Genomic DNA, 14,496 nt, shown 5'->3' on the forward strand with positions numbered 1-14,496 from the left:
CATCATAAGGTCAGGAGTGGGGATGTTTGCTGATGGTTGCATGATGTTCAGCATCATTCACAACTCCTCAGATACTGAAGCAGTCCATGTCCAAATGCAGCAAGACCTGGACAATATGCAGGCTTGGGCTGACAAATGGCAAGTAATGCTTGCACCACACAAGTGCCAGGCAATGACCATCGCCAACAAGAGAGAATCTAACCATTGCCCCTTGACATTCAATGGCATTACCATCACTGAATCCCTATCAACATCCTGGGGGTTACTATTGGCCAGAAACTGAGCTGGACAAACCATATAATTACTGTGGCTATAACAGCCGGTCAGAGGCTAGGAATCCTGCGGCGAGTAATTCACCTCCTGACTCCCCAAAGCTTGTCCACCATCTACAAGGCACAAGTCAGGAGTATGATGGAATATTCTCCACTTGCCTGAAGGAGTGCAGCTCCTACAACACTCAAGAAGCTTGACTCTGTCCAGGATAAAGTAGCCCATTTCATTGGTACCACGTCCATAATCATTCACTCCTTCCACCACCGACTCACAGTAGCAGCAGTGTGTACCATCTACAAGCTGCACTATATGGATTTGCCAAGGCTCCTTCGACAGCACCTTCCAAACCCACGACCACTACTATCTGGAAGGACAAGAGCAGCAGATAGTTGGGAACACCATCACCTGGATGTTCCCCTCCAAACCACTCACCATCCTGACTTGGAAATATGTCGCCATTCCTTCACTGCTGCTGGATCAAAATCCTGGGACTCTTCCTAACAGCATTGTGGGTTACCTACATGGACTGCATTGGTTCGAGAAGGCAGCTCACCACCACCTTCTCAAGGACAACTAGGGATGGGCAATAAATGCTGGCCCAGCCAGCGAAGCCCACATCCCTTGAATGAATTTTCGAAAAAGACCACTCAGGATCTGACATGTTTCAATCAAGTTGCCTCTTTCTCTTCTAAACTCCAGGTGATATAAGCCTAGCCTGCCCAACCTTTCCTCAAAAGACAACCCACCCATTCCAGGTATTAGTCTGGTACTTGTACTTCATTTTGCAATTAATCATAGGGAGTGGACAACCCCAATCCATTCTAATGCTTCATCAGGACACTCCATAATAAATAGTGGACATTCTATTTAATATAATCCCCAAATTAAACATGCATTTTCCCTTATCAATACAACATTTTCACCTCAAAAACAGCCCTCCAATAAACTATAGGAAATTATCGCTGTATGGCTTTATTATTTTTTAACTATTGGAACCGCAGGCTGCAAACTAAGGAGGAATGATTGAAAGCAGGAAAATATTTTAGCCACTCAAAAGTAGCTGCAGCTTACTGCTATCAGCTGGCCTCAAAATGAGTGTCAGTTCCACCCAATCCTTTCACATATACCTCAAATGAAAACTTAAGTGCCAAACCAATGCTCAGAATAGGACAGTATTGTGGTTATCCAGTTATGCTAGGCCTGGACAACAGTGCTTTACATTGGGCTCAATCCATTTCCAAGATGGGTCTGGTTGACAGTTATTAGTTTGCTATAGCCAAGTGCCAACTAGTGGCTCTCACTCTAGTCAGAAAGCTGTGAATCAAGACAATATGCTGAGGCTCCACCCCACCTGCCCATTCTGGTTATGAAAATGGACAGTAATGATTCTGCGTGAATAGGGAGTTATCCTGGTGTTCATATGAACATTCCTCCCTCAACAAAAAACACCAAAACATGAACTGGTTATTTGTCTCGCCATCAGTTCCTGCTGTGCATCATAAAACCTACCAAAAATCTAGTAACCCATAATAGTTGCAGCATTTCAAAGCAATCTATACATGTACGCTAAAGTGTTTAATATGATGCTATATAAATGCAAACCTAGTTGTTCCACTAACAACCCTGCAAGGTCATACAGCATATTAGAGGTTAGACTGATGCCAATTTAAAAACCACAATTCTTAACGTATTGTATAATTGAAGCTTCCCAAATAATATTACTTATTTTCAATTATCTAACATAATTTACTGTAACTCATAGAATGATACAGCACAGCAGACCATTCAGTCCATTGTGCATGTGCTGGCTCTTTGGTACAGCTATCCAATTAATCCCACTCGCCTGCTCATTACCCATTGCCCTGTGATTTATTTTTTTTCAAGTATTTGTCCATTTTTTTAAAGTTACTATTGAATCTGTACCCACCACCCTTTCAGGCAGTGCATTCAAGATCACTTGCTGTGTAAGATAATGTTTCCGAATGTCACCTCTGACTCTTCTACCAATCACCCGCTCTCCTTTCACTAGGAAAAGTTTCTCCTTATTTAGTCCAACAAAATCCTTTACAATTTTGAACACCTTTATCAAACCTTCCCTGCTTTAAGGAGAACAATCCCAACTTCTTTAGTCTCTCCACAAACCTGAACTCCCTCATCTCTGGTACCATTCTAGTAAATCTCTTCTGCACCCTCTCCAAGGCCTGACATTCTTTGAAAATGTGATGCCCAGAATTGAACACAATGCTTCAGCTGAGGCCAAACCAGTGTGTTATAAAGGTTTGGTGTAATATCCTTGTTTGTGTACTCTATTCCACTATTAATGAAGCCTTTATTTTTAAAGCAGCCTTCTCAACTTGGTTTACCACCTTCAAAGATTTGTGCAAATGCAGCACCAGCTCTTTCTGTTCCTACATCCTCATTAAAAATGTACCATTTAGTTCATATTGCCTTTTCCCATTCTTCCTACCAAAATGTATAACTTCAAACTTGTGCATTAAATTTCATCTGACATGGACCTGCCCATTTCACCAGTCAGTATTGCTCTGAAGTCTGTTCCATTTACCACATTGTACAATACGTCTTGGATTTTTGTATCGTCTACAAACTTTGAAGTTATGCTCCTGTATACCCAAGTCCAAATTAATAATATGCATCAAAAAAAAGTGGACCTAATTCTGACCCCTGATGAACACCACTTATACTTCCCTTCAGGTTGAAAGACAAATGTGCATCACTCAATTTTTTAAACCTTTGTAATGCGGACAGATTCTCCATCAAGATCTCACTCTCTACTACAAGTCCTTAGATTTTAGTGAAGTTTCAGCTCCCGAACATGGGGGATGAAATAGGGCTTTGGAAAATGTCCAGGGGAGAGCTACAAGAATGATTCTTAGATTGAAGAACCTCAGTTTCTCACTTAGGCTCAAGAACCTTGGCCCCTTCTCTTCAGAGCAGTGTTCGACTGAGGTAATCTGATAGAGGTCGATAAATTAGATTAGAAATGCAGCCCTTCAATTATTTTAACAGGTTAGAAGGGAACAAGGGACATGATTTTGAACTGTGCAAGAGCAGAAATAGACGGTATTTGGTGATTCTTTTTTTCAGAGAGTAGTGAGCCTCTCAGATACATTGCCGAATGGTGTAGTCAATGTAGATTCTCTGCACATCTTCAAAAATATAATGCAAAACGCAGTGATGGTGGGATTTCTTCTAGGGACCCTTCATCCAATTTTCTTAAGTTATTGGAGAAATTGAAGCAATTATATTCCTAATTAAGGCTCAGCAGGTGGCCAATTAATATTCCAACAGGCCTTATTACTCTACAAAATCATATTACAGCTGCAACTGTTAAAATAAGAGGGGCAGGCTATTCAGTCCATCACATTGTTGCACATTCCATTCAATCGTTGCTGACCTATGCCTCCACTCTGTTTACTAATCTTTATTCCATACCTCTTATTATTCAATAAAAACCAACTTCCTTCAGTCCCCTGCAGACTAAAACCGGCGATGTTAGTTTGTACTGAGTTTGGGTTAGCCCACACCAAACCTAACCCCTAATAAGTTGCCAACTGGAGAACATTTAGAACAATCACTACATCTCATTACTCTGGAGGATATCATGCTGTTAAGGCAACTTCACACAGGCTAAACCTTTTAAATAGATAATCAGGCCAAACACAAAACAATAGAAATGGTACCAAACAGCACAAGAACTTGAATCAATATATAAGTCATCATTATAAACTCTTTACAGTTCGTTTGGATCAATCAACTGAATCTTCCCTTTCCCTGGTATAAACCCAGCATCTCGAGATAACATTTTCTTGTGAAAGATATTGTAGCACACAAAGCATGTGGGCTCTATGGACAGAGCTTGAAATGACCAAGTCAAACTGCTGACTACTGAAGAATTCACCTGGCTTACAGCCGTTTTGCTTCTTTGATGCTCGCCAATTAATCATGATCGAGGACTTACTACTGAAAAAATGATTACATACTATGCTACTGAAAAGTCAAAACCCACCATGAAACCCGAGCACCTATATAGCTATGAACCTATTAATATAGGGTTTCATTTCCACCTGAATCCAAGCATTTTGTCCTAACCTGTTTGATCAAAAGACATTCCTCCTTCTCACTACCTACCATCGGTCTTTTGTTTTGGACCTAACGAAGAAACAACCTTGACTTTAAAACCAGAAGTCTGCTTCAATACCATAAATTCAAGCCCATCTTTCTCTCAAGTGATATAAAACTAAATCCAAAATTCTGATTTTTAAAAAAATGAGCTCTTGGAAGCCACATTCACAAAATGTTGATTTCGTAGTAGAGTAACATTGCCTTGAACCATTCCAATAGCTTTGGAACATCGTCATTCTTCAAACCAATGGACACCATGCAGTGACCCAACTGCACTACAATATTTAGTTACTGGAGCAATTGTAATTCCTGCCTGACCATGATAGCAGATTTGAACCTGATATGGCTGAATTATACTGACCAAGGACCTCAGATGATTCAATTCCTTTGGAACTGTGAAACATGAGCTACCCCATGCATGTGCAGGCCGTAGGAATGAATAGAACAGGAATAATGTGTCATCACTTTCCTGAAGGCAGTATATCAATGCCTTAATGTAAAGATGTAAAGCTAGAAATTACTGTTGCATTCACAAGATGTTTCTCTGTAAGCTATTTTAATACAGGCATAATTCAGTTAAGACATACAATAGCAAGGGAATATCATATGAAGGAGGCTTTAAGCTTTCATCTGTTAATATCATCGCCAGTAATTTCTTGCCCACCGTTAAGTATGGGACAATTATTTTGGATTGATTGTTTGGCCCGATCGTTTTTCAGGTCATTCTGGATGCAACGTGACTTTTGCTGTGAGCGGTGCTATCGTTCAGGATTTCCAAATCAGGAAGCAGTAAGACATTGCTTAGCCGAGGAGTGTTTGGAAGTTCTCTTCAACCTATGGCTTCTTTTTTTGTTGTCTGGTTTTATCCAAACAAAAGTTTTCCTTCTTCCCTGACTCAGATTTAAAAAAACTCTTGTGTGTAGATCAACTCCTTTAAAAAAGGAGCTGGAAGAGCAATGTAGGTCAAGAATGTGATAAGAAAGAGACATCAGCTCACCTGGGTTGAATTACATTGACAAATATTAAAGTGAAACTGCTGTTCAATAACTTATGAATGGTCAGGAAGTTCAATGCTTTAGCTATTTTGAAATGTTACCCACTTCTTTCAGGGAGATGAAAATGGACAAGGTCATTGGGACAAATATCCCTTGGGGAAATAGCAAGTTTACTAACGCACATCGGCATTAATGTGCAAGCAGTAAGTTCAGGGAACAAGATACATCGTGAGTTCTGAATCTCCAAAACTTGATCAACTTACACCATGCCACCATTAGCCTCGCAGGAATAGCAGCTTGCTGTTAGCACCACCCTACTAAGAACCAGCTAGATTTGCACATTAATTGCCCACTAAACACATTCCAAAGTCAGGGCTCATAGCTAAGAGTGCAAGCAACCTTTAACAATGTGCATTAACAATGTGAATGCAACAGCAATCAATCTCTCTGGCACAGAAAGGGAAACATTTAAACTATTGAGTCTCATCCTGGCACATTATTAAAATTTTTTAAACCTCCAAGAATTTATGAAGGGTTTTGTACTTTTCCTTCATTTCTTAATTTGATCGTTCTATCCCTCTATTTCTCTTGCTGCATTGGATTTGGTTTCAGTTCGCACTCAGTTGTTACTCTGCTTCTTTCTCAACCTTTAAATCTCGTCTGATTAAAAAGAGATTGATTCTTTGTTCACCAATTTCCCGATGTCCCACTGCTCTGGTGAGTGGTCATCAGCTGACTTTGATCAAGTTCCAGCACAAATTTACATGTGAGCAGAAGGGTGCAGGAAATAATGGTAGATGGCAGGAGATGCCCTGTTCCAGCAAGATTTGCCCATATACAGACAGCAAGTGGCAGGAGCAGCTTTGACGGGTTGTTTTTTTGTTCTGTTGTTTCATTCTGTGAACGTTGTCATGCTTCAGTAATAACCGAGATGGCATGCGATATTCGTACAGGTTGGTTGGGCGAGTGACCTGTTGGGGACCCAAGTGCAAGATTCTTCTATTGAGTCTAGAGATGACTGAAACTAGCTGTTGATTACAAATGATGAGCATCTAAACGCTTGTTAATGGCACCATCCATATTAAGTCTGGAGGACAACTAGAAGTATTTGTTCCCAAGTGAAAATTTAGATCTCTGGAGTCATGAGCATTAGCCCCACCCAAAACACTAAATACCCTGTTGAGCAATCTTAGGTTCTCACACAAGGTTAATTTTCTGCCAATAGTTACCATTTTTATATGATGAGATAGGTTGATAAGTGATATATTTTACTATATTTACCTACAGTTTTCTTATCCTCAATAAAATAAATATCATGGTCAGTGGTGACAAAGTATTTATCCTTCATTAGCTTTTACTACCTTATATACTAAAAATCAGCCAGGTTAGATTTTTGATCGACAAGGGGATTGAGGGTTATGCCGGGGGTGGCGGGGGGGAGCAGACAGGAAAAGAGAAGTTGAGGCCACAATCAGATCAGTGAATGACAGAGCAGGCTTGAGGGGCCAAATGGCCTCCTGCTAACCCTAATTCTTATATTATTGTTCTTGCGTTTTTGAGTGCAAGACAAAAAGCATCAACAGAATTGAATTATAACTTGTAACCATTTCAATATCCAACGCAGTTTAGCTATTTTCAACTGTCTCTATTTTAATTTGTTTGCAATCTTTATTCACTGCATTCTATAAAGTTGGACTGTAAACCAAAAAAAGAAAAACCAAATAAAAATCTTTGCACAAACTAATGGATTGAATTCACCCCTCTATTTTTAAGACACACTTTTCGAACAATAATATTAAAAAAAGGAAAAAATAGGTACACTAATATGCAGCACCAACTATACCAATTTAAGTGTTTGCATGGTGCACTAGTACTTACAAGTGCTTCTTCTCTCTGGAGAATGGGTAGGAAAGGTTCTTAAATTCAGTGTCATTATCTTCCACATTTGGTCGCAATGGAGAAGTCATTTTATGAACGATGTTTGAAATTTTACCGAGGATCCCCGTTTTCTGCTTTACTTCATAGACCTGAAGAATTAGTAGAAGCAAATGAAACACAAAGCACTTCTCTGTGACAATTAAAGTACAGCTGAGCTAGTATATTATATTGTAAAACAAAATGTGCCCAAATAAATTAAGGTTAGGACAAATGTAGAAATTTTGTCTTCCCCAATGACAAATTTGCAGACAACATTGGCCTAGATTTTACAGTAGAAACAATGGCACAACTATCAGCATTTACCATCATTAACCCTCTGAAACAAACAGCAACCTCAAATTGACATTGTGCGCCGTTAAACATAGAAACCCAGAAGCTGCTGTCAGTTATCCTATGCTTCTCCAGTGGGTGTGTTGTTGAGGTTCCCCAGACTGCAACTGAAATCACTGAACTGACGAGAATGTTCACTAATGCTCTTAAGTCTCACTGTAAAAACCATTAAAGTTACACCTTGTTAAATGAGGTGTGGCTGGGCTTTTGGCAATGTGCTAAGTTCATAATAATTACTAAACAGCCTCACTAGCCCTGAAAAAGTATAATTTTAGATTTGTTGAAAGCCAAAGTGTCTCCATTATGACAATAAAATTCTACATTTATAAATTATTTTTTAAAAAATATTTTGATATTTTAACTAGTACCATAATTCCATGTGCATGGAACACTTATTTTGTGATCTATATGATTGTAAATAAGTGAAACATTCAGTGGTCTGTTTTGACTCGATTGGCTGCTTATTCTGCTTGATGACATCACTGTTGCTCGATGCCTGGAGATCCCCTTGACTTGGAGCCAGATTCAAACTGATGATGTTGGGAAAGGGGAAATCCATGCCACAGAGATCAATATATATATATATTTTTTTTAAGGTCAGGAGCAAATATAGTTCCTTTGCTGCTGACCGTAAAATCTAACCCAATAATTCTGCATTCCTGTGGATGTTATCATGGTCATTTCTAATGTATTTTTTTTAAAAAAAACAATCTGAACAAGATTTGTAAAGTTCAGTTCAAGATTTGTCATCTTTCATTCAGTAGATCTTTCAAGAATTCTTTTTATTTTTCCCAGGCCAATTTATAACATATTAGGGTTTTGTTTTTTTCTTTGGTTACTGCCATGGAACATTTCCATCAGGAATTTAAATCAAAATATTTTCAGCAGCTAATACATTAGTACTGACCTTATTTAAATTACTTAGCTGGATATCACAACGAGTCATAGAAAAACTTTGCAAGAAATTTCAAAAAAGAACTGATGAGTACTCATCATCCAAATAAATGAGGCTCTGAACCATAAGTCAATTTGGTGATTCACCAGCACATGGATAAACTGCTTCAAGGCATACTCCAGTCTTTCAGTCAAGCATCCAAAGCTTACTTTTTTAAAAAAAAATGAAATTCTGTTAATCTTTTCCCCTCCATTTGCCCCCTCAGCCTTTTATTTTATTATAGGTTTTTTAATGCACAGCACAGAAACAGGCCAACTGGTCCATGCTGGTGTTTACGCTCCACACAAGCCTCCTTATCTCATCCCATCAGCATGTCCTCCTATTCCTACCATCTGCTTAAACATATCTATCCTATTCACCTCAACTATTTTTGATGGTAGCAAGTTCCACATTCCCATCACTCTCTGGGAAAAGCAGTGCAGATTGAACTAGTAGATCGCCCGTGGCATTGCTCAGATAGAGCACTATACAGATGTTGAGCTGCTTACCTAGCTCATTGCTTTAATGTCTCATATGGAGGGAAGTGGTCTAAAAGCAATGGTTCAGAGGTCAATTAGGACCTAATTCACGCTGTTGTTGAGTGTTTTATTTTAAGACTTCTGGCCTTAGAAGTCAGGTTATCTTAAGATTTAAAAAAAGTAGTAAATAACTGACTCTTTCTTTTCATATCCCAGGTGTTACACAAAGCACAACATCCTGGGGGTTTCTGAATACAATCAAAACTTTATATCGACAGACAGTAAACAGCTACCTATTTCCAAATGGAAGTTTAAATTAAAACAGCACTCTTAAAAAGAAAAAATATTCCCCGAGGATAAGATGTTTCAACTCATCAACTGATAGAAAAGCTGGTTTGTAGTGAGCCTCTGTAAAAGCATTGGTGGCTCCTCAATCTCATGGGTTTCCATGGTGATTTTTTAAAAACAAATTATAAATCTCCTATAAATGAAGCTTATTCAGGTTGCAACACTGCATAACCCACTGATCTGAATCCAGTAGCTATAAGCTGTAGGGCGCCAAGCTGAAGTGGCAGGACCAGGGATATACTACAAATGTCGAGTGTGTTCACTTGAAAACAGCTAGGATCAAATGTGCTTACTTACTTGCATGTGCAGAGCTTAGGTGCCCAGCAGATACCCATCAACATTAGGGGATTGCAGGTGGCAGCCTCTGCTTTACCAAGAAATTAAAGAAGAACTGGGTATGATGATCTAACTATGATCATTGATAGTACAGCACCGAGGGAAGGCATTTGGCCCATTGAGTTTCAAGAGTAATCCATCTAGTTTTCCATTCCCTCACTCATTCCCTGTATCATTGCAATATTTTCCCTCCAAGTATTTACGCAATTCCCTTTTGAAGGCTGCTATTGAATTTGTATCCACCCCTCTATCAGGCAGTGCATTCCAAATCTTAAGCACCATTTAAACTCAGCTTCACTGTGCAATGGAGTTATGCGCCTAAGTGTGAAGTCCACACTGTGGGAAATGGCCTCCCAGTAAGGCTTTTGGAGGATCTCATACACAAGGCTTTGTTCCCAACACCTGAGCTATGCTGCCACTTGTGTTGATTAAACTCAGCCACCTGACATTGAAGCAAAAGCAGCAAGATAACTTTAGTTTTCTTTGTGCACATTGTAAGTGGTATGGTTATCATTGATATTCGAATGATCTATTTATTGACTTAATTAGTTGACTTTTTCCAAAATATATTAAAAAAAGAATCACATTGCAGTAACATTATTCCAAAAGAACACTTTGGCAGTAGGTGGATAACATAGTCAGATTATCACCATTGACATAGCATATATTCAAGCAAGTTTTTAAGGTTCAGAGACTACTCCACCCATCCCAGCCCAGCTGCCTGTAAAATGATGGTGGGAGTGGGTAGGCTGGTGCTGGGCTGTCGATAGCACAGCACCCTAATTTAGGAGTCCACCCGCATGTTTTCCCACCAGTGGATGGCCTATAAAATTCAGCCCCAAGTGTCAGTCATGGCTCAGTTGTAGCTTTTGTACCCAAGTCAGAGGTGGTGGCTTCAAGTCCCACTTCAGAAACTAGAACACAAAAAGCTGGGCTGATATTCCAGCACAAAACTGAGGGAATGCAGCACTCGGAGTGCAGCATTGTCAGATGAGACATTAGACTGCTCTCGCAGGTGGTCCCAAAACACCCCATGGCATTTCAAAGAAGAGCAGGTGCCCTGACTGATGCTTAGCCCTCAATCAGCTGATCATCACCACATTGGTCTTTGTGGGAGATGGTTGTGTACAATTGACTGCTATATTTCCTGCAATACAATTGTACCTCAGAAGTACTTCATTGGCTGCAAGATGCTTTGAAGTATATTTCTCTTTCATGACCTCAAAGAAAATGCCCCTTTTCCCCCTATCATAAACAAAGATCTCTACAAACAAAATAAAATTCAAAAACTTAATTTCCTTGCCTTTTTTCCCCCTCCCTCAAACACCACTTAATCTTAGCAGTTTTTAAACTTGGTTTTGTTGCACTTTCCATTATTTCCTTCTAATGTTTGTTCATTACTAATAGTCATCCTTTTCCCCTTGACCCCTATAATCTAACACTTCTTTTTCTGGGTATCTTAACCAGGTGTTTGTTGATTTATGTTTCAAAGATAGCAAGGAATGTTTATGGAGCCAGTCCAAGCAGAATTGCTGGCAGTGGGAACTCCCCCACCCCACTCTTGCCAACCCTCCCCACCTCCCCTTCGCCAAAAAAGACACACGGCATGAAATAGAAAAGCAGCTGGGGAAACCTACAGATGAAACCAGGAATTATCTGAAAACTGTGCCAAAAGCCATTGAGGCAGCTGGGTATTAATGCTTTGACTCAGTCATCTCCTAATGCAGAGCACATGTGAGAGCAAACATTAGCTTTCCAGCAAAGGAAGAGTGAAATTTGGAATCTAGTGCGTGTATTGGTATGCCGACCAAGATATTTGAAAGGGTGCATGTTTATTTAGTGCATATAGCTTAGGAGTGATTAATGGCAATATTAGTGGACAAATGCTTAGATAAATTTGTATGACCTTTGCTCTTTTAAACTAGTCAATTTATATTGTTTGCTAATTTGGCAGAGATATTAAGCTTTTTTAGGAAGATGATGGCAATCTCATAGTACTGAATCCAGAGGCCCAGGCTAATGCCCTGGGGACACAGGTTAAAATCGCACCACGGCAGCTGACGGAATTCAAATTCCAATTAATTAGTAACTCTGGAATTGAAGGCTAGTCTCAGTCCTGGCGACCATGAAACAAGCCCAGCTGGTTCACTATTGTCCTTTAGGGAAGGAAATCTGCTGTTCTTACCTAGTCTGACACACATGTGACTTCAGATCCATAGCAATGTGATTGACTCTTAACAGCCTTCTGAAATGGCCTAGCAAGCCACTTAGTTTAAGGGCAATTAGAGATGGGCAACAAATGCTGGCTTTGCCAGCGACACCCACATTCTTAGTGGTCAATAAAAGAGATAACACAACAGACTGATCATGCAAATCAGCTCCTTTTACTTTGGAATTGTGGAGTTAGCTCAGTATGAAGGCATAGCCATGCTAATGAGGTTGGACAGGTCTGTGATTCTATTGAAAAATTAAGGACAAAGTGGGGCCAATAGCCAAAGGTCACTTTAATCCAGTTCTTTGCATTGTTTGGCTGCTGAGGCTGCACACAATTAAAGTGATCAGTTATACCCATCCAATAGAAATGGGTAAGCGTTAGTATGTGCGCAGGCCATGTTCTTTAACATTAAAAGCAAAATTAATTTTGCTGGAAAAGTGTCAAAAATATTTGTCTTATATTTCCCAATAAAGACTTTGGATCTGTTACACAAATGGTGACTTTCTAAACTAGAGCTCTTCACCTCTGACATGAACAATTGAACCATAGATGTAGGCTCTGATTCATATGCAAAATACCTGCACTGAAAGGAAACCAAAATCTACCAGTGATTGTGCTTGGGTGCCAGATCCCCCAATAACAACCAAGTACAGCAGCAACCTTTAATATAGGCAACAAAATCAAAGAGAACTTGCAGCACCTTAAGTCCTTGGGATTCCAAGAATTTCTCATATCTATGAATTACTTTTAAAATGTAATCGTAGTGGTTACGTAGGCAAATAATGAGAATTCATGCAGTGCAAAATCCCATAAATAGTAAAAACATGCATTCCTCTCATTTAGTGATATCGGTTCAAGGAGAAATGTGGGCCAAGACACCAGGAGAATGTTTATACTAGAAAAACGAGGGCAATACTTTACTTTCTTCCCTCTCCCCCTCAGTACCAAGTCAATGTTCTTTAGTTTGAAAAGTCTGCAAATATTAAATACTTCAGAAATGATCCCCAGCTCTTCTGGCATAACTTGAACACTAATTTAACAAATTAGTGCTGAGACTTCAGATATCCAACCCAGCAACTGGAATGCCTTACTTCAATGATTAAGATACCTAGATACCTTAAAATGATAAACTCACCCTTTTAGTAGGCATCTTAATCTTGAGAAATTCTGCCTCTCTGCAAAGCACAGGCCATGGCGCATGTATCTTCACAAATCCAAGGCCGTAAGCTTTTGTCTGGGAAAGTGGTGGGGGGGGGAGGGGAGAAAAAAAATTATTATCGCAATTTATGGAAAATTAGTCCTTTCTCAATTACTTTCCTAATGAAGTGTCGAAACTCTAACTTCTGCATTGCATTGCTGCCCGCTTATTAACACACAACTATCCTGAAGCCAGTTGATAATGTAGTTCAGCAATTTGCCAATCATACCAAGTCATTTTCATGCATATATTCCATTTCTCACTACAGGCCCTCTATATGAGAAGGCCCACTATAGAGAATGGTTATGTGTGTGTGCCTGGATTTGTCCAATATTAACCGTGCATTACTTCAGAAATTATTGGAGGTCATAGTAGTGAGTGTCTATTCTGCATTTTCTCCCCTCACTCATCTCCCCCCACCCCCCACCAACCCCCTGCTACTTCTTTACTTCCTCACCACCCACCACACGCACACACCACCCACCACCCCACAAAAACTGGAATGGGCAGCCTGGTAAAAAGAAAAACTGTTTTAATTAAAACGTTCAATGAGTAGTTAGCAACATGGTGATAGGCATGGTCTGTTTAGTGCTGAATATGGAGGTCAACTCCAGAAAAGACAGATAAAAGGAAAAGGCTATTTGGTCATAGGACAGGAAAACAAACTCAAATGGCTTTGGTCAGCTGCCACCCATTCCACAATGAATGTGAGCACACAGTACACAAATGTACTCTACTGAAACCTACGAGGAAATAGTGAAAATAAATACATCACCTTCACCTGTGGAAAACCTTGGTAGATTAAATGGATATTTTTGCTCCCACTCTTTCCAACTAGCCAACCAAGCATCAGATACGCGAGGCTGCATAACACCTCTCGCTTTTCTACTGTAACTATCTACTTGCTTCCTCCAAAATCTCCTCTCTCAGCTTACCGATAATTAGACTTAAACCTTTTAATTACTAAGTTACAATAATGAAGAAAAAAACTACCTGTTTCACACTGATTATCAAGTGTGTCAGGAGAGCCTACACTTGGCTAGGGGATGAGCAATGGTTATGCACAGCTAGACACCCCAACTCCATGTCTGCCATCTAGAAATGGGCATAACCAGGTCAAAAATGGAACAAATTCAAGCATTTTCTAAAATAAACTCTGACTGGTTTAATCCGAGTTATTTTAGGTATGGAGCTCCAATTAACACTTGTCCTGTGATATGCCAGACACCAAAAGGAGGAGATTCTATTCTGCGGGATTGGCATGACTCAGGTCAATGGAGCATCATAATGCACTTACTCAACAGTTC

The 14,496-nt window shown here is 39.7% G+C and overlaps 1 protein-coding gene across 1 annotated transcript in view; it reads right to left on the reverse strand.

Annotated features, from left to right (window-relative positions):
• ano1a (anoctamin 1, calcium activated chloride channel a) overlaps positions 1-14,496 on the reverse strand; it is a 228,890-nt gene that overhangs the window by 147,455 nt on the left and 66,939 nt on the right. The window contains exons 4-5 of the mRNA XM_078549492.1: positions 13,127-13,225; positions 7,290-7,438 (exon numbers count right to left, since the gene is read on the reverse strand). Coding sequence (XP_078405618.1) covers positions 7,290-7,438; positions 13,127-13,225 — 248 coding nt within the window. The remainder of the gene's footprint in view (positions 1-7,289; positions 7,439-13,126; positions 13,226-14,496) is intronic.

This window comes from Cetorhinus maximus, chromosome 9 (assembly GCF_964194155.1).
Source record: "Cetorhinus maximus chromosome 9, sCetMax3.hap1.1, whole genome shotgun sequence".
Lineage (NCBI taxonomy): Eukaryota > Metazoa > Chordata > Chondrichthyes > Lamniformes > Cetorhinidae > Cetorhinus > Cetorhinus maximus.